Raw genomic sequence first — 23,111 nt, forward strand, 5'->3', positions numbered from 1 at the left:
AGACACACATAGCAAGGGGTAGGTGTAAAGGTGTAAAGTGCTTTTATTAAAACTCTATAAACAGTCCAAACCAAAGTGACCAAATAGTGCAGGGCATCAAACGATACATCCTATAAATAAACAAATAATCCATAAAAAGTCCAGTTACAAAACAAGCCATAAATAAATCCATTATAAATCATGTAGGAGTCTCCTCTTTAAAATCACAGTTGCCAGTACTTCCCTTTAAATGTCTCTCCGGCTTATCCTATTAGGATCTTGCAGCTCGCAGAGACATCAACCAACAGTCGCAGACACCTTCCAGGCCTGATCGACGGGGAGTTGCCAAGCCTGCCCCACTTTCTGGACTTACACAGGGGATCCTCCAGGGTGTTGTGGTTGCCCCCACTCCCCAAGTGTCACAGTAGATAAGGTGGATCAGAGAGAGACATGGCACATCAACTCTGGAAGATGATCGGGAACACTCCAAGAGTGAAAGTGACTTCAGTAACAGTGCAGGAATAGTCACGGCTGGTGTCACGTGAGTGCACATGGGAGGCAGTGTGAGGGCTCTAGTGATGGTAATGCTGTGGACTAAATCTTCTCTCTTCCTCCATCTGCAGAATGGAAGACTAACAGTCTCTCCGTCTCTGACATCACGTCCGTTTTCCACCATCCTGGACGCATCCTTTCCTGCCAAGTCACCATAAAAACCTGAAATTGGCCATCTTGCTCCAGTCCGGTTCTCACCTCCTGTTTGAAAAGACGTACTTTATTATTTTCAACTTTTTCCGTTATATGGGGGTCAGCAAGGTGATGCCCCAACTCTTTAACGTTGTGGTGTCTCCTCTCTTATACAAGTTTCTGCATAATTGTAACTTTATGAGGCGTTATCTGGGAAGTTAATTCTTCCAAAACGATGGCTGTGGATCATAAATAAACGTGCCCCTGATCTGGCGTAACTCTCATTCGGTGTGCATTTCTCAGTTTTTCCATTTTTGGACTTGTTACTGAGTATAGAGATGGACTGGTTCAATGCATGAATCTTGGATACTTTACAACAGCACATAAACCTTTCATTTGAACGTAATTACGTCCCTTTGAACAGTATTATCATTATCTTTGTGGTGAAGCCTTAGTGTTAGGCCGGGGATATGCATAACGCCATGTGACACACACACTTAAGGACACTGTTGTTACTCAAGCACTTTACTGTCTGTACTTGTGTGCATGTTTTAAGTAAATCTGGAGGACTCCACCCGGTGGCGCTGTGAGAAATCATCATGGTGAGAAAACAACGCCTGGTTTCACTGTGTTGGGAGATGAGGGAAGAAAGATGTTAAAAATAAAAATGGTCTTCATTCTGATGCTGTTGCGAAGGTGCAAAAAAACCCCCAAAAGATGGCAACAGCGACACAGAAGATGGTATGTGAGACCTTTAAATGTATTGCATCATTACAATGGGAAATATGCGATGCTTGTGTTACCTCTGCGAGAAATGGATGAAGAAAACCACAATGAAGACATTCGTGTGTCAGCATTTAAACATGATGATTTGCTTCACCGCATTGGACCGTTCATCAAACATTGAAGCATGTAGACTGATCCTGTTTGGAGCTGCAAGCCTGCCGTCACATATTGATAGTAAACAATGATGCTGATGTCACGTAACAAACCTTGAACTCACACGCCACCCATATTTTTGCTGGTACTACAACTCGGGCATGCGTTACGATAATTTTTGACAACATGCTCAGAGGACGCGTCAAAAGAACACTGAGAATGCTTGGCAGCCATGATGTGTGCGTGTATGCATTCTGAGAGTGAAGTGTAAAGCGGCCCTTAAGTCTCAGAAAACTATGATTTCCGAGGAAGTAACAAAGCACCTTCATGAGTGCCAATTTGGGGCTCAGTGCGCCATAAAATCACAACGTCATTCTTTCTCAAACAGGAACTCCTGGGTGCAGGACACTTCTTAACTCCTTCTCATGTTCTTCTCTGAGGTAGGACACATTCCTATCCTTGGTCGGTCTTTTATTGCAATTCCTAGGAGTAATTCTGAGATGCTTGATAAATATGGGCACACTTTTATAAAATGAAATCATTTGATTGTGAGTAAAACTGGATCACTCTGTAGGCCTGAAGATGTTATCCACCACAACAGGGTGAAAGCACTGAAAAATTACCTTTAAAACTTAAGACATATCATCTTAGTGTAGCACAGGATGCTCTCTTTGTGAAGGTACCGCCAGCAGCCATACTACATGCAATCCAGAGGAGGTCACCCACCTGAAGTTAAGCATTTTTGGGCCCGGCCATTACTTAAAAGGAAAACCATCTGAGAAAAGCTTGGGTTGCTGCTGGAAGAGGTGTTGGTGAGGCCATATGGTCTGAATGTGGATCTCAATGCCCCAGTGCAGTGACGGGGATACTGTGCTATAAACATGGCACCATTCTTTGGATCAGATTGACTCTCTGTGGTCATTAAAGATCCCTGGCATCCTTCATAAAAGGCAGAATGTGTTCTTCTTCTTCTTCTTTCACCTGCTCCTGTTAGGGGTCGCCACAGTGGATCATCTTCTCTCATATCTTTCTGTCCTCTGCATCTTGTTCTGTTACACCCATCACCTGCATGTCTTCTCTCACCACACCCATAAACCTCCTCTTAGGCTTTCCTCTTTTCCTGTTCACTGGCAGCTCTATCCTTACCATCCTTCTCCCAATATACCCAGCATATCTCCTCTGCACATCTCCAAACCAACGCAATCTTGCCTCTCTGACTCTTCTTAAAATACGTATTCACCACAGCCATGTCCATCCTTTTGGCAAAATCCACTATCTTCTGACCTTCATTCCACTCCTTGACACTATACCTACCTACCCATCACCTTAGCATCTCTCCTCTGCACATATCCAAACCAAGCAGGATGTGTTCCGATATCCTGGCTAAATTGCCCACTATGGCCTAGTCATTCTGTCCCTCTAATCATCCCCCGTTTCTAATTGTCTCTCGGTCACTCTCATCACTTCACCACCTAACAGGTAATGTGTGGTGAGTATGCTGGTGCAAAAATGGCTGCCATCACATCATCCAGAGGGCGCTACACATTAGTGATGGTTGAAGTGGCTCCACGCTTACTGAAGCTCTTTGACTAAAAGTGAAAAATATTTTATAAATGTAAAGAATTATTAAGGTTAGAAGTTAGTTTTCTTCATACAGTCCAAAGTCAAACTGTCAGGTTGATTAACAGCTCTAAATTTGCACATGGCATGGGATATGGTGAATTGCTCCTCCATGACACGCATTTTTACACCCTCGGCTATCTTAAGAAACACCATTATGGTGTTAGATATGGGAAGTGATATCCCATCTCATCTTATCTGCTTTTCCTGGTGCAGGTTGCAGTGGAAAGGTGATATCTCAAAAAAAAATTGGCTTGCTTTTTGCTTCATTTCAGGAGAAAACGACAAATGCACATGAACGTGAAATAGAAGCGGACTGTCCTCTAAATGTAGAAGTAATGGATCTACTGGAGCTCATCCACTCACGCCTCCCACGGTGCTCTGCAGATCTCGGCCACCCCTTTAAAATAAGAACCATGATTTCTTGTATGCCAATTGCATTTTTGCATTTTGTTTCCACAAACCACATAAGACTTGTTTGCAACTCCCACATGAGGCGAGCGCTCAAAAAGTCCAGTCAGTTTAAATGTTCTTCCGAAAAATGAAGGTTTATAACTTTGGTTGTATACCAGTGCAGAGTATGGGATGGGAAACATTTGTATAAATTCTCAGCCCACTGTACTGCTGTGCCCATGTCTTTACTCAAATGAGAACCTTTGTTTCCTAACAGGGGTAACAGTAATGGTGACACATTTCTGTCAACAAAAGACAGTGGATACCCAAGCGAAGATCTCCCTACGACATGAAATCCACCAAAGAAAAGAATTTTATATAGCTCAGCACATTCCACTCTTCAACTTTTGCTTTTTTGGGTTTTACAAATGGCATGGCCGAGGCATCCCAAGCCATTCAATCTCCTGGCATGCTCTTACATTCTCTCCCACTGCGCTTTTACATTTCTGCCACTAGGTGTCAGAAAAATACCAAGAGTTAAGCTGTTTGTGTCCTTTGATGTGATATTATGAAGTGATTTAGCAAAGCAGGTCTGACATGCAGTGACCCTTGTTAGATGGTTGCTATGGCCTGGCACACAGCCTCGTCAATGGAAACTGGAAGTAAATGATGAAAATCAGCCAAGTTTGTAGGAAAAGCTTTGTCACCCTGATAACACCAAATAATTGAGAGGTCGCCGTAAAGCAAGGGGGTGTTTAGAAACAACATTCAGTTAAGAAGCTATAAAGTATTTTGGGTTTTTTTTTTCTTCTGTTGGAAAGGATGATAGTCCAGTTATTAATCATTTCACACACTTTTAGGAGACTTTTGTTTTCTAAAGTAGCTGAGGGGCTAATTCTTCAGCAAGACAAAATTCTCCTTCTTCACAGAACCACCCAGTCAATCGGATTTATCAGCCTATGCAGTTCTGTTCATTAAGAAGACCAACCTTGGAGCAATTTGTCTCCATGGCTTCACATCAAGGGTTGATTTTTTTACAAAACATGAGCTGGGCTGCAGTTTCTCCCTGTGCAGTTTCCACCAGACCCATAACCCTCAAACAGACGTGCACCTCAATCTAGGGCAGCAAGGAAACCTAGAAAAGTGCTACATCTCCCCACTTCATTCCTCACAACAGTCAGTAACTCCCTGGCAATTTGAATTTGTTTAATCTCAAAAGGTAAGATGACTTATTCAGGTGCAGGCAATGGCAGTGTGTTTAATGCGGAGCAAGTGCTATGTGTGCACAATGGGGACGTCGATTTTAAATACATCATCCTAAAGGAAGTAAACTCCGAAAAGGATTTAGGGGTTTATGTCCACAGCAGTAATAAATAAAGCAAATAAAATGTATGATTATATTGTAAAAACGTTTTGAGTATACACTACTGGTCAAGTTTTAGAACAGTTTTTCTTCAAATTTAATTAGCTGAAATGCAATGAATGAACTAAAATGGTGAAAAGATAAGCAGTAAACCAGCAGATGTTTCCATTTATAGTTTAGGTTAGCAAAAACTGAAAAAAATATAACAAATGGGCCTTCTTTAGGAATAATTAACAGGTTACTGCGTACAGATGTTCTGCAGCAATTAAAGCAAATTAAGCCTTGGAAGTTGAAGCAAACAATTTGCACAGGTGTCCCAACTTTTGGTGATTACTTAAAAGCCCTATGTGTGTCTTAAAGCAGAGTTCGAACAAACGGTGTTACTACACCCTGTGGAGTACTACTTGGACAAGATTCCAGTGATAATGGCAAGAAAACCAATTAAATTAAATGAGATAGCGGGTTATTACCCTTAGAAGTGTAGGCCTTTCGTTTAGGGAAACTGCACAAAAATCAGTGTCAGTGAGTACAGTGGTGTCCTACGCTATCCAAAGGCAATTGGAAACTGGAAGAGATCTGGGGGACCCAAAGTCACAACCCAATCAGAAGACAAGCCTTGAAATACCGGCTGTGGATTAATAGACAGAGGAAGCAAAATTTGAAATCTTTGGTTCATCACTCAGGGTGTTGGTATGCCGTCAAGTTGGTGAAAGGACGGTCCCTCAGTTGTGTGACACCAACTCTCAAACATGGAAGAGGAAGTGTGATGGCCTGGGCTTCTTTTGCTGGAGGCAGACTTGGTGACTTGCACAGAGTGACTGGCATTCTGAATCAAAAGGGTTACCACAGTTTGGCTGTTAGATCAGCAAGAGGTGTCTACTTTGATGAATCAAACATTTGAGTAAAATTTTCTACATTTAATAATTGCTTGACCTATTTTTTATTTGCTCTATGCCTTGATTTCATGAAACATTAAGACATTAAACTGTGTGCATTCCCACAAAAACTAAAGTGTTCTAAAACTTTTGACCAGTAGTATAATCAGGGGTCCCCCTACCTCTGATCTGGAGGGCCACAGTGGCTGCAGGTTTTCATTCCAACCCTCTTCTTATTCAGTGGCTCATTTTTGCTGCTAAATAACTTCTTTTGAATTAATTTTAATTGATTTGAAATTGAAGATTCAGACCCCTTAATTGTTTTTTTCCTTAATTAGCTGCCAAAACAATAATAAGATACAAAATGAACCAAAACATGATCAGCAAACTGTGTCCTTCATACAATATTCGAAAATAAAGAAAGATGAAGGTCTCAGGAGTGCTGATCTGCTCAGATCCCGCCAAACATTTGAACAGAGCTCTTAGAAAAGTGAAAATCAACAATTTCAGAACTGTATGCTATAGCAGCAACAAGCCATGGAATTAACGAACGGGTTTAATTAACAACAAGACTCTGTGCCTAATTAAGCAACCAATCTGGAGTGAGACTGGTTGGAGTTTGAGGCCCTGACTTAGTTGGTCTTCTGTTGGCTCACTCACTTCACATTTCATTTCTGTTTGGGTGCCATTTAAGAAAAGAAATTAAGAAAATCCGGGGAAACAATTTGTTTATAATGAAAGGAAAAAGAGTTAAATAGCAGCAAAAACAGGTCACTAATTAAGATAGGGGTTAGAATGAAAACCTGCAGCCAGTGTGGCCTTCCAGAACCGGAGCTGGCGACCCCTGGTATAGATCAAGACATGTTATGCTCAGATTATATAACTCACTAGCGAAACCACATCTGGAGTATTCAGTACAATTTTGGTCACCAAGCTACAAGAAAGACACAGCAGCACTGCAAGCTGTGCAGAAGAGAACAACCAAATGCATCCCAAGACTTGAGTACGTGTCCTACTGTGACAGGGAGAGTTGAACCGGTCTAGGGGTGAATCATGCACTTGAGGACACCAGTGAATGTTATGACAAAGGGCGTTTAAGACTGAAGGAAGGAAGCACTTCTTTAGACAAAGAGTTGTGGGAACTGGAACAAACTACCAAAACATGGAATTGAAGCAGAAAACTTGTCAACCTTGAAGAAGTATCTGGATGAGCTATCAGGACAGCAGAGCCATTAGCTAAACAAACAGGCTTGATGGACTGAATGGTCTCTTCTAGTTTATAAAATTCCTTATGTTCTTCTGCACCTCACTGCTCACCATTTTGACCTTAAATTGGGCTATCTCTTCCACATATGTTACATAGCCCACATTCGAGGACCCGTACCTGTGTATGGCCCCCTTCTACGTTTTTTTTTTTTTTTTTTCTTCTTCTCTGAAGTTTCATGGCATTTTGCAATCTGGGACAACTTGAGAGATTCCGTTCAAAAAAGTAAAGCCAGGATGACATCTAAACAAGAAGGGAGATCAGCAGTAATCCAGTTCAGGCCATACTACAGGAGGCCCAGGGGAGGGTGGAGGAACGCAGCTCCACAATTAAAGAGAGAGCGGTAGAAAGTCTAGGCGTGTGGTGTGAATACTTTATTACCAAGTGACTGGCATTAGCTTTTTGCCTGGATATTAATAGCACGTGAAAACTATACATCAAAACTAGACTTGACTACTTTTGCTGTATAATTTTTCATTATATTCCGAATTACATTTTAGATGAAGCCAAAGTGCATTTTAACGCTTTTTTCTCAGTTCTCATACACATTGCACCATACATAAATAATGACATTGTAAAAATGACTCCATATTTACATGTATAATATATAGATTTCATATAATATATAAAACTTTATATTAAATCTAGGTAGGTGATATTTGGATAAGTCCTTATCTGTGGTTGCTGAGGAGGATCTCAAGCCAGCACGGGCAGGACGTGATGAACTGGCGTGAGTAGAAGGGACCCCAGCCTTTTGCAAAACTGATCCGAACACTGTTTGGGTCAAAAGGTCCATCGGCACAGTCCAAGTCAGCTCCATGCTGTAAGAGGCAAGACTTCTCATAATCAAATACTTTAATCGAATAGCCAGGAAGGACTTTTCGCACTATCAGAGTCCTGCAGTTCGGAATGTCCAGCGTAGGAGAGTTGACAAAGATGGGGTGTTCGCTGCGGTTGTAGGCCCACACCCCATCCACCTCCTTGCTCAGGAGGATCCCATAGCCGATCTTCTTCCGCGTGCGGCAGACAGTCTCGCTGCGGCTATCTAGGTTCAGCTGCCCCAAACAGAACCCATTTCCATGAGGTAGGTCATAAAAGATGCTGATGGACTGTTCATACACTGTATACAGGCGCCCCACACGTGCCCTGTGTTCCCAGTACGCCACGTTGCACCAGTGATTCCTCTGTGGCATTTCTGGAGACATACTGGCTTCTGTGGAGAAGAGACACACATTAGTCAAGTGGCACTCTCAGATTACAAAGAACGCATTCGCCTCCACGTAATTGTTGTGAACAGATGTCAACGCTATAAATATAGAAGTGAGACGTGTATTAAACCGAATCTCCCTGCTCTTTCAGTCGCCAAGCAAGGACACTCCAGGAGCCTTATGGCCAGTCCACAATTTATTTGTTACAACTTGCCAAGAAAGAAAATGCATGACTTAACTGAAGAGGCAAAGATAATAAAAGTGAGAGAGTGTGTGTGAGTGAGATAGTCAGCGAGCAAGACAAGCAAGTAAGGTGAATGAGCTGAGCTGGCACAAAAGAGGTTGGTGGGCAAGGGAGGGAAAAAATAAATCTAAAGAAAAGAGAGAAAGCGTAAGGAGACGGCCAAACATAAAAGGATTTGGGGGGGGAACAGCACAAGTTAATAAATGTGTGAGTGAGGGCGCAAGACAGCAGCGCAGCACAAGAGGAGACGAGGTGAGAGATGAGTGAGCAGACAAGTTTGTGTAGCTTGAAAATAATAACTAAATGAGTCACCAACAAGTTATCGAGTAATGAGGATGCTCAGCACGATAGGAGTGAAAACAGAGAGACAGAGACATGCTTCTCTACGAGAGGAGTGAGCAAACACGACAAGTATCACTACAAGAATGCAAAGGTAACACGCGAGGTGTGGTGCCGAGAGTGGAGGAGGGCCGCAGCACGAGTGAACTAAGGTGGTGTTGCCCCCCTTCTCCAGCAACATACCCTGCTCAGTGCCAGATATCCATGTCAGACAGTAGATGATGAGGGGGGCAGGCAGCCTGGCCTGGTGCCCAGCATTCAGCTCCCTGACAACTTAGTGCAAGCTTGTGACCTGGCGACCCCTGAGCCTTCAAGCCGTCAGGTCTGATTAAGTCGCACACAGAGGGATGCCATTATTTTGCTTCAGAGACTCTATTGACACAGAGGATTTAAAGTGCAGGCCTGCGGCCCCATTCCTTTCATTCTCTAACCTCACAGAGTTAATAGCCCCCCTCCACAAGAACAAGCAGTCCTTTAAGGTGGATCAGCGCATGTTTTAGAACTCGGCCCTAGCACGTCTTACTGCTCTCCTTAACTGCAGTTGCTGGAGTTTTAACTTGCCGGCGACTCGTAAATCAGAGGCCTGCAGTTTCAGGCCATGACAGAGTCTTTTAGAACGTGTGACACATCCTGTGCACAGGCGAGAAGTGCACAGTGTAACAACTTCCCTGCCCCCCACATTCCCGAGCCGACCCCCACTGAGCCTCACTCACGGATCACATCGCTCACACAGAGGACTCTGCACAAAGGTGCTATTTAACTGCCTCTGGTCTCTTCTGTAGACCAATGACTCTTCCCAGTTAGCCTGCTAAAACCCTGTCCACATGCCCAGGTGCCACAGCTCGACTTCTCTGACTGGCAGGGGCCTAAATCACAATCAATTTCTTCCAGAGTGCTATGTGAAACCAGAGAGGTAAAATAAGCAGGAATTTAAAAGCGACCTGTACAAGATCAAAGGGTCACACAAGTGGCACTTTTCCAGAACCCCTGGACAACCCAGTAAAGTGCATATGATTTTTAGGGGAGTGGCTGGCCGGGCAAGTAGTTGTTTACATGACTCAGGCATTATTGGTATGTATAATCAAGAATCGGTCTGTCAGCTCTTCAAGATGATGACATACTTGGAACAAAGCATGTTGGTGCATTTTTAGACACATGTATGTAAAGCACATGCATGAAGATATGCAGGCACTAGCAGGTTCCAGCTCTGCTTCCTCAGACCAGAAATCATGAAGTCAACAGTTCCACTGGCCAAACAGTGACGCAGCCCTCACGTCCGCAGGGCAGCTCCTGTCGGGTAATCTTTGTTGCTGTGGGGCCGCCTCGGCGAGGCTGGCGTCAGGGATATCTCTCAATCGCAGCAGCCAGACAGCCGTGCGACTCACTGCCTCGTGTTTACAGATGGATGTGCTGTTTGCACTGCCTGCTTCCGATGCTCAACTGACTGCCTGACTACCAGCACATCAGCCTGAGGAAATCAAGCACATTTACAAGAGAGGAAACACCCCCTCCCCCTCGTCCCAAAGTTATGCTGGCACCCTTTCCTCATCTAAGGCTCCAAAGCCCCCAGTGCAGCTATGGGACAGACTAGCAGCAGAAGAACCTAAATGCTAAGTGTGCGCCAGCTTCAATTACAGAGTGGAATGTTTACATCCTGTATTTAAAAATACTGTCTCATTGTTGCAAAACCGACAATGGTTTCCCCAAGTAAATACAACATGAATTCTTTGCCTTCTAATTACTTAGACCTCACATTCCTCAAAAAAAAAAAAAAACATCTCTGTAGTTAAATCGAAATTCCCAATTCATGAAAAAGCAACTGCCCTGGAGCAGCACTTTTACTGCCATACAGCTCAACTCTGCCCAAAAACAACAAAAAAGGACCCTCTCAAAGATGCTTCTAAAGTGGACCAGCCTGTCTACTTGCAGAGGGAGACTGGGAAAGACATGGCTAATCTAACTGGTTCTTAAGGGAAACAGGTCAATAAGTCGTAGAACTTTGTTGTGGCTAAAACAGCATTAGCTTGGCTATAGTGGCAAACACCCATCGCCTAAATTTTGGCCAAAGCCATCCATCTTGGACTCAACCATTAAGAATAACTTGCAAATTCCAATACCTACATCCATATCCCTGCTTCAACCTGAAAAGGAATTGGCCAATCAATTCCTCTAACAGTTTTACCCATTTCAACTATGGGAATGTAAAACATCAACCCATTTCCATCTTTGTTAAACCAGTCACTACAGCTCCAACCAGTTCCATGATAGTTAACTAAGCTACAGAGGAAAATGGTACCTTCACACTGCTGAACTTGCATTAGCCCAGAAGTAAACTAGCAACTCATCATCTTACCATCTTGGACAATTTGGCTATAATGCAAAACTGACGATTTTTCCCAGTTCCAGGCAGGTCAGCTTTAAAATTGAGATAAAAAAGGGAAACTTTTCAAAGCTATAAGCTTAGATAAACGGAAGGCTGGCAGTAAAACTATTCATTGGTCAAGATTATAATCTCTTCTTATCCCTCTCACCTATTGGGGCACTTTTCTCCTTTGCTTGTTTTTCCCACGCATTGCCTGGTGGATAAGCACGTTTACTCCATGATCCTGCCTTGTGCTCATGAAAAGCCTTTCATTCCCTGGAGGCTCGTTTTTATTTTCTAAAATGTTCTCATGAAAGGTTGAAGAAACATAAAAGCCAAAGTCTACCTAGGAGCTTCAAAAGTCACTATTTTTTTTTTAAGTTTGTCTAAAAACAGGAATGAGACTTTTCAGTTCAGATAATTTACAAAGCCAGCCCTCATGAACATCTGCAAAAAATCTCCAAGTTAAATGAAATAGCAGGATTTCATTAAACAAATTGCAAGTTGGCATACATTCTAAAAGAAAAGGAAAAAGCCACAGCCAGTCCTATAATTTAAACCTTATTTTAAATGCGACAGGCTGACTACACAGCCTGCATTGCAAAACTTGAAAATCCACAAGCTGCCTGCTCTCTCCAGACCACAACCATTTCTGTAATTACTATGTTACTCCAAAATTTCCTATAGCTGCTCAGCTGAAGCACAAAGTCACTATTGTTGACTAATTAAATTTACAGAAATTGCCTAAACTCTAAAAAACTTGAAGGTCCTGGGAATGTTTGAAACTATTACATACATCAGGGCCACCGAGCTCTGCACTCCCACCGAGGGGTCCCCCTGGGCAGTTTGCTTCTTAGGTACCAAGGGGCCAGACACTGCAACAATCTCCCTAAGGTGTTGTTGCTGCTCATGGCGGTCTTACAAAGGCAGAGAAGGCCGAGTAGGAGTGCAAGCCTGAAAAGAGGAGTCAGGGGGGTTTTGTGTGAAAGCTAGCGCTCTGTGTTTTTGAGTGGGAGTGAGCAGAGGCGTGTCAGTGTACAATTTTGTCTGATGTGCGGATGCATGCCCAAGCGTGTGAATGGAGGTGTGCACAGGATTGTGGAGAAGTCTGTATGTGCACACACCACAAAACCAGCTGTTTGATCCACCTCGGTACCTTCCCTTTTATGAATGGTACTGTGCAATGCGGAGCGTGCACTCGATTCTCTGTTGCTGTAACAGCTTAACAGTGACTGAGTGGCACTCATCAAGTCATTGCCAGCTGGCATTCTTTACAAGGATTTGTAAACCAGACAATGGAGCAGCCCACTAATCAGCTAGCACCATCACAGAGACAAATTTTTAGAAGAAGCAAAAAAAAATGCCACTCGCACTGTTGCTGCTTAATGAGTAACACTTTAGTTTAGTTACTGCAACACTGCATCCATTACTCATTTACTCTTATGTAACAAGACCTTAAACACTTCTTTGGATCTTCACAAAATTTAACAAGCATCAGTAAAGTGTTTATTCCTCTCAGCAGTGTGACTTACTAACAAAACTTTGGTGTGGTCTGAGAGGGCTTAACTGAAACACATTTTTCTTATTATATGTTTAGTACAAGACCTGCATCATTCATATTAATAAGTAATATTACCATCATGTCAATAAGCCACATTGCACAGGAAAAAAAAAAATCTACTGATGTTTTATAAGTGTTATGAAGACCCGAAAAAGCCTCTTTTTAGGTTTTGTTACATAAGAGTAAATGATTAATAGATGCATTTTTGCAGGACCTAAACTAAAGTGTTACTGCTTTATGCCTCAAGCACAGGGACCCAGAGACGACAAGTGAGGAGAGAAGCAAACAGAAAGAACTAAGCAATGTCATTCATACAAAACTTTCCTGGCGTCAATATTCCTGTGGTCAGCTTCTCGCCAATTCATAGCATAACTGTCGGTAGATCCAAATGATCTAAGAAATCGATAGGACAGAGCCATGTATTTCAAGCATTCAGTCTTTCTCTTCAGGCACCACTCAAACTATTATACTGGAAAAACTTTTCACCTTGTACATGCAGATTCTCAAACATTGAAAAACTCAATATAGCTACATTCCAATTTGCTTACCAAAATTTAGTGAGCATGTTGTATTACTGTATATTTGAATACGTAATACATCTCAAAGCAGAAATTATACAAGAGCAATGCATGCTATTTATTCGGATCCCACTTTCTACCACATCCTGCTCAGGCTAGAGACCAGTCTTGTGTGTGCAGGAACCACAGAGCTCCTTTGGAGATGGAACAATCCCACAGGCAGGGACCTAACAATGGGACTAGCTGTACAACTCCACAGCGATCAGTATGAAGAAACAAAAAATGCTACACTCTCAAAAGCATCCCACAGCAAATGTGAACCTCTGCCACTCGAGAAAGACTTCTCACACTTAGTTTAATGCATGCACAATTTAACAAAATAGGTGATGTGTGAACAACTCGATCCTTTCATATGGCTACTGGAAGGTGGACTCTCTGGGCATGTCACACAAATATCAAAGGTCATACCAAATCCATCTCTAAGCCCAAGGACCAAAGGCAGACTCTTTGGAGGAAAACATGTATGTCACAGTGGGGGCATTCTTTATATAGCATTCAATTTCCTATATCTTCTTTAATGATCAAGGCTGAGATTGCCTTTTTTGCCCTTTAACACTTGCATGATGAAAATGACCAACAGGGGAAGTAACATGATCACGGTTTAGCGGAGCCACCTACTCTAGTCCACTCTGATGCCTACAAAACAAAAGTGACAGAAGATTTTGCTCATGCATAGTCTCTGGAAGGCTCAACAGAAGACACAGGATGTTAGTCAAGAGGATGGTTGACAGCGACATGTCTGATCACCTGAGCCAGCGTCTATGGCATTAGATTTTAAAACCCAGGGCTGCTGGTTCAGTCATCTTTAGTGACTTTGAGAAAGTTGCAAGAAATAAATACAAACATATGTCTTGGTAATTATTAAATGCCTCAGGATGGTACTCACTATAGAAAAGATGCTAAATAAAATGAAGGCTGCTTGTTTATTATCCTAAATACAAGTTATTAAAAAGGCATGGTTGTGATTGGGTGCAGGGTATAAATTTCAAAAAAGAAAGAGCTTGGAATTGTATTATACAAGATTATTCAGGCTACAATTAAATCTTTGCTTAGTTAAACTTTCTCATTTTCTCAAACCCCTCGTAATACAGTGAGCACATCGTTCTTAAGTAGCATAGAGTTAGTAAAAATGAAAACTCCCTGTGCCACGTCTCATCAAATGTAGTAACATACATTCATTATAAATTTGGCTTGCTACTCGTTCATTTTACAGACAACTGTATGAACCACAGATGCAGCTGACCTAGCACAGCATGGACACTGCTCAGCCAGACAATAAGCAAAATTACAAACTGACTTTATCATCCTGCCAGCAATGCATACCCAGCAGTATCATGTTGTAGGAAGAATAAGACCTGCAGACCAGTGTCTTGCACCTCTTTATCCAAAAAGGACCACACAGCAAAGGCAATGTTTGCTCAAGTGGAGGTTTACCCAAGATGCAGGAAATCCATGCACAACCCACACTTGTTAACACATCCACTTCAGCCGTTCCTGGTCTCATGACAGGTGAGCCATACCTGACCCAGGTGAACAATTCAGGAAGTTGGTAGCCTCTGCTTCAGTGTAAGACAGTGTTGAATCGGAGAGATCTAAATAGAAAGATAAAGGGATATTTATATTTAAAAAAAGAATGGTCTCTTAATAGCAATCTACTCAGGAAGATGACTAAAACATCACATTAGTATTTAACATTTCTCATTTGCACCAATGCTAAGCTGCACTACCGCCACACTTTGAGGAATACTGCATTAGGTTCATATGGTTCATTTGCCAGAGCTTGTTGTCACTTCTGTAATAATTTAAATTAAACCCATATTTATCAGCTTTCCTCAAGAGTGCCACATAGGATGAAGAGAGCACTAGGACCCAAGATTAGCTACTTGACAATAAATAACCTTACAATACTCAGCAAACTACACAGCACAGTCACAAAGTGCTACTCAGGTAAAGAGAGGATGCAGTTATTTAAAAACTAGATGCAGATTCATCTTCATGAATTTTCCATGTGTGAAACCCTCCAAACTCACAACACATAATAATCCCCTTAACCAAGCACCCTGAACTACATACGGTCTATAACTTACCAAGTGGCTTCAGTTCTTCCGTGGGAGAAAGCCTGGAGTACGGCGGTGGAGGAGACTCTGTAAAAAGAACACTATTTTTAGATGAAAACATTCACCAAAGCTAGGAGAGTGGCATGGTAGTAGCACTGCTGCCTCTTTGTAAAGAAACCAGGGCTTCTATCCTGGGTCCCCCCTGTATGGAGTTTGCATGTTCTCCCCATGTCTGCAAGGGTAACCTCTGGATGCTCCAGATTCTTTCCACAGTCCAAAGGGAATGCAGGTTATGTGGATTGCTTATACTAAATTGGTCCTAGTGTGTGGCTTGGGTGCGCGTTCTCACTGTGATAGACTGCCACCCCATGCAAGGTTTGTTCCTGGCCCACGTTAGCTGGGATAAACTCCATCACCCGCTGCAACCCAGTTCAGGACTAAGAGGGTCCTGACCAAAGCTAGACACAGAAAGTCAACACCAACCTAAAGTTTATCACTCACTGGCAGTGGATCTGGGAGGTGGCTATAGCAATCCGTCTGTGATTTTGCTAAGCATCCCTTAATCATATTTGTTCTGCTCAATGGCCTTCTTCATAAGGTTATAAGCAAGGAGGCTGTCTAGCTGGGTTGTGGGTGGTTGGTGAATTATTAACAGTCAAATGGGAAGTAGTGCTAGTGCACTGAGAACAGCTAAAGAATAATGATTTATCCCATGGATATTGCAGACATCTGACTATTTGACTCTTTGTATAGCACCCACAAAAGAACTACACCCCCTCTTTAATTTTCTTCCTCAGCACTTTCACACTTGGAATAGCAAATTGTGTAAAGAAACTGGTTTATCTGTTCACTCAAAGACACACAAGTATCTGAAGACAAGTATGCATAAAAAGAGAGCAGGCATCCGCTTGCTGAGGGTCATGTCCCTTTAAGAGATAGGGCAGCAATTGCAGCTCGGCAGCACGGCGCCGCTCCTCCACCTAAACTGAGGGGACCTCCTCGGGAAATGGCAAGGCGATCTCATTTCAAAGAGAGAGAGAGAGAGAGAGAAAGGGAGGGTGGAAGGGAAGGAAAAAAAGGAGGAGAAAAATGGGGAAGAAATAAATATACATAGAGAATGAAAGTGGAGATATACATGGGGGAAAAGGGGTAGAAGTAAAACACTGCCCTGCAAAGTGATATGTCTTTCGCATCACATAGCATTGCCAAGTGATTTACTGTCTAATGCCCACCCCCAGCCAACCATGGTTAACTTAAGACACAATTCACTCCCCTCTTTGTTGGAGCATTGCAGGCACATCAAAGTTTAAAAAAAAAGGCTGGTATGCTCAACTGGAAAGCCCGTGCCAGTCGAGAAAAAGGAGTGTTCTCCACAAGCAGCTCTGTGTTTCAGCAGGGGCAGTCACTAGCCAAGCTGCAAGTGCCACAGTCTGATCGGGTCATGCTCCAATAGTCCGCAGCTATGCAAGATGCCTAAATGGCTGGCCCTGCATTTTACAAAAAAAGTTGTCCAGCTTCAGGCCCACTGGAAGCAATACTGCTTTCATGGATTTTCTTGCCCAACAGCTGGCACCTAGATTGTAGGCCTATATGTTCAAATAGGAATAAATGCTCTAAAAAGAATAGCTTCCATGTTGACAGAAACTAGTAAATAAAGGGCAGGAGAGGTTCTTCTAACAAGAAACCAACTTTTGATTTTTTGTTTTTAAACATAGCCAGACCATCACTAACAACTGATGGCAAGACAAGACCTCCACACAGATGACTTTTTTTAATGTTACCATAATACTCAAAATTCATTAGGAGCAGGCTCTCCCCACCCCAAAAAAAAAAAAAGAAGCAAACATGTAGGTCAGTAGTGGCTGAGCTCATTGTTCTGTAGGAGTGGATGAAAGGATACCCCGAAACCCCTTTTCTCTTTGCTTGATCCTCACACTGTGGCATCCCAATTCTCCAGCTGAATACTACAACCAGCTTCTGAACCACTGGACAGGTTAAGCAGGACTGAAAATGGATTGATGGATGAATGGAGAAGCAATTATTTAACTCGACAAGCCAGTATACATTTTGACACTGGATGGGCCAAGAAGACATGCCAACTCACTTTAACAGCCACATATTTTCCCATACATTTTTTTTTTGTTGTTGTTGTTGTTTCAACCCAGATCATTGATTGGATCCAACTTGAATGCTTTACCCCACATAAACTACCAACACTCAGTTCCACACTACAGCATTACTCGGGTCTGTTAATCAAGGTGTCGAGCTCTAGCCATATTACCCATTTTACATTGGCGCCATTTAAATAAGCATACTGTACACTATTTCTAGCACCCTCCAAATTAGCTTATTTGTCTCATACCCCTAATATCCAAAACCATGTAACCATTCTACTTCATCACAGATCACTGTCATAAACCAAGTGAACCATGTCTCCTGCTTAAAAGAGATGTACAAATAAAATACGTTAACCACTATGCATGACACCACCCCAGTCTCATTATGCCAGGTTTCCAGCAACAAACTACAGCAATTGGTTTAAGATCCCTGGCACCATCCACAAGGGCCATTTCACCCCAATAAAGTAAAGGTGCCAATGCAATGTCATAGGGGAAACATTTTTGGTTCCCTAAAGAACCTTCCATATGAAGGTTTCAGGAAGAACCTTTTATTTAAGTCCATAATGGGCTCCACAAATAGAGAACAGATTTGTGAAATCCCAATGGGTTACTGATTTTCAAAGAATTGTCTCTGCATAACAAGCTAAGCTCAGATGTTCTTGATCGTTTTGTATCCTGTTAGGTAACCTACTACAACCATTCATCCATTTTCTTAAACTCACTTATCAATAATAAAATATTTCTGTTTTGCCCACATCTTAGAATCCTTTTCAAAGCTTAAACAATCAATTTCATATGCAAACACACCATTCCAGAACGAAATGGCTCTTTGTCCAGCATTTGATATATGAGGAGTCACACAACCCAATAAAGCGACATTAAAGAAGCAGTATTTTTTAAAAGTGTAGAATTGTGCTGCTATTCATATAGGCTACTTTACTCCAGATCTCTAATACCATTTAAAAACCTTCTATAGCACAACCCCAAATAGATGCATAATCCAAGATCCATTTTGTCAAGTTAAAGTTTTCTCAACAACCCTTTTGCAAATATAAAAACCACTACACAAGTATAATTTAGAAACTTAGCAACTTTTTTTCTAAAAAATATCTACTTTTACAGAGTGATTCCTATTGTTTCAACTCACTTTGCTTTATTCACTTTTGTTGAGGGTGGAGGGGAGGTCCTTCAATAAAGATGGCAGAAAATGAAAAAACCTTTGAGATTAGATCTGCTAGGGTGGAGTGGTTTGCAACAAAATTCGTTTTTATAAGAAAACTTTACATTTGTAATCATGATTAGGAATTTGAACTTGCAAACCAATCCCCCACCTAGGTATGGTTCTGCTCGATACAATCCAACTTAGATGATTTATCTTGGATCCATACTACTTTACTACAGGTCTGTGGCTACTTTCAACTTTGAATCTTCACTATGGACAATTCCAAGCTATGCTGCTGCTTTATACCTGATCCCTGACACCATTCACACAAGTTACTTGATTTAAAATAGCTAGCATTATCCAAATCAGTTGGTTTAACCCAGACTCCATGCACAATCAAAATTAACCGTTTCTTCCAAGATTATGAGTACTTTATTTAAGAACCAAGATTCAACCCAATAAGCTGCTCTACTCCACACACATGGTATTACCTTAACATGCAGCTCATTCTAAATCATGGGTAATATCACTAAATTATTCCATTTACAGTATATCCTTAGTAATGTTAGATTACTGGTGTCGGTCATCTTTACTAAATTATAAAAAAAAAAAAAGTAAACCGCTTTGTCTCTGGGTCCCTGCAACCGATCGCCTTTATTCTAGATTCCTAGGGCTTCAATCCATATCTTTGGCATCGTTCGACTTTTATTCTGCAGCACACGCGTTATCCACCTGAACTGCTTTATCCAAGACCCCTGGCGCCAAGCTAAGGTGCAGCTTTATTCGGCACCTCCGCCCCAACGTTGCCTGAGCCCAGATCCACGGCACCCTCACCTGGCCCACAGAGCCTGCTGCAGTGATAGGGGTTGCAGCACAGCACGGAGCTGTCCCGCGCCCCGAAACTCTTGCACACACACAGGGGCTTCAGCTCGGTCGGCTGCTGCAAGTCCGCCCAGCGGTACAGTCTGCAAAGTAGCAGTTGCGGGGTAGCCACTTGATCGCCAAACCGCACTTCGGTTCGGGACAGCAGAACGCAGTCGCTCGGCGTGCCGCCCCGAGATTCCACGGCCTCCAGCAGGGTGTCCAGCGACTTCTCCTTGAGCCTCTTGAGCAGCGAGTAGGTGGCGCATTTGAGCTCGTGTTGCGGCGTTTCGGGGCTGGCTGCAGCACGGGGCTCGCGCTCCTTGAGCCCACAGCAAGTCACAGTCCTGCAGTCGCTCTCGCGCTCCGGGGCGCACGCCTCCTCTCCGTCTTGGTCCGCAATGCTACCGGGAATGCCGGGGCTCAGCGGTGCGCCGCACACTTCGTTGCAGTCCGTGTCGCAGGACCGCCCGCTGCCATCTCCGTCCTCAGTGTCTGGGTTCAAACGGCTTCTCCAGAGTCGCCGCACAAGTGCCGAGCGTTTGGACCTGAACATGCGCCGCGCTTTCAGGAGAGCTCAGGTCCGGCCGGAGAGCAGCCGTGCTCGGCGTCGCCGCAGCTGCAGCATGAGGAACGGGGCGGTGGGCGCTACATCGATCTCGGAGGGCTCCTTCGCACATCAGCTGGCTCCAACTCGCGGACTCGATGAAACCATGGTAAGACGGGGGGAAATTCGCGCTGTACTGCGCGGCTGCGGCTTTCCAGATGCGCGCTCTCTTACTGGAGACACGCGCGAGCCAGCGAGCGCGCGCCCCCCCCTCCTCTCGGAGCTCCGCGCCAATTGGCTGCAGCGTGTCACGTGCCTGTCTAGACACTCTGGCGGCGCTGCGCTGCTCTGATTGTTGCGCAAACAAGGTTTCGGGTTTCTTAACTCCTGGAGGCGCAGACGGGACTCACGCAACCACTTGACCACTCGACGGGGCTTGACCCCAAGCAAAAAAGGACGCTGTTGCATGAGGGACAACCTTGCAGTCGAGTTTTCTGCGTGAGTTGGGCAGTCACATGATTAGAATTGCCTCCAGTATACAAGGGTTAATACAAGACCGGTGCCCGAGAGGTTTTTATTTCTCGGATCATTCGGTAAACTCCAAGCACTAAACGAGTCCACGCGTTACGATAATATTGTAAGCCCAATTAACCTTAACTTTATATAGCACCTAACGCGGTAAACTACGTCCATACCGCGTTCTCATGTTAGAGACACACATAGTATTACAAGATTATGGTTCACACCTGAGCTACACGTGGATTTTGGACCGTCGACCTTGTCCTAAATCCAAGTGCTTCACCACAATACCACAGCAGCGCGTGCAGGGTTAAGCGTCTCCTCAAGAGTGGCTGCACCCTCGGGCCGCCCATTAGAGGAGCAAAAGTTCAGGCGCTTAGTTGTCTGATTGGACACAGATTATATGTTTCACGCCCACTCACACACCATTGGACTAGAAAAGAAAATATTCAGGGTGAATGAAACAAACTCCCTGGTAGAGTGGGGCGCAGTTTACTTGTACGGGGGATGGACTCAGTAGTCACAGCTGACCGGTGTTAAGCACGACCTCTTGGTCTGACTTATTAGCATGTCCAAGAGAGCACTAGAAGAAAACAGCATTAGACCACTTAAAAGTGTTACCAGGACGTGGATTTTAGAGACTATGAATTGGGCATCAATATATTAATATTTTATTTAGCATTTTTCCATAGCATCTTCACAAGGAATTCTACATTAACTTATTTGGATGATGCCTTTATGATGCCATTATTTGGATGATGGTAGCGCTACTGCCTCGCAATTAGGAGACCTGGATTCACTTGCCGGGTCCTCCCTGCGTGGAGTTTGCATGTTCTCCCCATGTCTGTGTAGGTTTCCTCCGGGTGCTCTGGTTTCCTCCCACAGTCCAAAGACATGCATGTTAGGTACATTGACGATCCTAAATTATCCCCAATGTGTGCTTAGTCTGTGTGTGTGTGTCCTGTGGTGGGCTGGCGCCCTGCCCAGGGTTTGTTTCTTGCCTTGTGCCCTGTGTTGGCTGGGATTGGCTCCAGCAGACCCCATGATTTTTTGTCAAAATTACTTGGAAGTATCTGAAAAATCCATCTTAACTTTTTTCCCCTTTGTTAATTAATCGCACATTAAGAATTATGAACAGAAGCCATGCCTCCGGCTATGTCATCTTGAGATGGGAGATAAGCTGACAGAACCCCTGTTGGCCATTCATATTGCCCAGATATCATTTGGTCTCCATTTCTTAGTTTGGCGGAAGTTCAAAGCTGACCGGTATACCTTTACACGAGGCGTGTTGCTTCTGCTCATCCTACTTTGTTAGCTTTTTATACTACTAGGAGAACAACTAGTCTACTCTTAAAAATAATGGTTCTAAAATGGCACTTTACTGGGTTGTGTGGTTCCTTGTAGAGCCATTGCATGACAAAGAACCATTTTATTCTAAGAAGGGTTCTTTACATGTAAATTTTGGATGGGGGGGAGGATTCTTTGACAATATTCCTGATATGTGGACAAAATAGATATTATTTGACTGGTGCATTTATCCAATTCAACTTAGAACATCTGAGATAAAATTGGTTACATTCTTTTTTCCAGTTGGAGCACAGGCAATGTGAAGTGACTTGCTCATATAGTCACACAGTGTCAGAACCAGGATGTGAACCTACAGCCTCATGGTTGAGGTCCAAACCCTTAACCACTAGGCCACACCAATCTCAGTATAAATGAAAAAGCATTGCAAATGCAGCTGTTGGTGAAATGAAGGGAGCTGATTTTAGAGAAACAAATCAAGAAAGCAAAACACACTTTGTGCTGTTCTTCTTATCAAAGACAGGGATGTGGGAGTTATACTTTGCAAAAAGGCAGAATTCACCCTCCTCCTCCTCATTTACAGAGAATCTCCTTATAATTCCAACTGAATTAGAGCAGACAGCAGGACTGGCTTCCCACTTAAAACAAGCCTGTCACCATTGAAAAAACTGAGAGTGGGCGAGCGGAAGAGCAGACAATGGTACAGAAGAAAGAAACAAAAAGACATGAAGAGGCATGTGAGTGCATAACTTAAATATTTCTGCAGGGTTAAATGCATCTTTTTAATAATATTTTGTGTGCAAATGTTTATATGAGTATGTAGTTATTTGTATTATTTTAATTTTTCATGTATCATCTATTACAATTGTGTGAAAGGGCCAGCTGGAATCAGAATGGATCAATAGACAGAGACAATGAAGATAGGACTGGTGATGGCTCAAGAAGGTAAAGGAATAAGACATACCTATCAGCAGGTTGCAGGCTTCAATTGCATGGCTCATTGAGCTATTTAGCAAATCACATATCAGGCTATGACATTCATGTACTGTAATTGTTATAAGTACATCCATGTGAAAAAGTAAGTACGCCCCATGTAATGTTTTTTTCTTTTTTTAACATATGTGGACATGTCAAAATTTGATCTTCATTTAATCTGTATCTATAAATAAAGGTAATGTAATTGAAAAAAAA

The 23,111-nt window shown here is 43.0% G+C and overlaps 1 protein-coding gene across 1 annotated transcript; it reads right to left on the reverse strand.

Annotated features, from left to right (window-relative positions):
- Positions 1 to 7,410: 7,410 nt before the first annotated feature.
- On the reverse strand, positions 7,411 to 20,367 carry smad6b (SMAD family member 6b). The gene is made up of 4 exons (XM_039742450.1): positions 19,523 to 20,367; positions 15,437 to 15,493; positions 14,870 to 14,941; positions 7,411 to 8,270 (listed from the first exon to the last, which is right to left on the reverse strand). Exons 1-4 carry the CDS (start codon positions 20,103 to 20,105, stop codon positions 7,729 to 7,731), a joined length of 1,254 nt encoding a protein of 417 aa, XP_039598384.1. The 5' UTR covers positions 20,106 to 20,367; the 3' UTR covers positions 7,411 to 7,728.
- Positions 20,368 to 23,111: the final 2,744 nt, after the last annotated feature.

This window comes from Polypterus senegalus, unplaced genomic scaffold (genome assembly GCF_016835505.1).
Source record: "Polypterus senegalus isolate Bchr_013 unplaced genomic scaffold, ASM1683550v1 scaffold_1732, whole genome shotgun sequence".
Lineage (NCBI taxonomy): Eukaryota > Metazoa > Chordata > Cladistia > Polypteriformes > Polypteridae > Polypterus > Polypterus senegalus.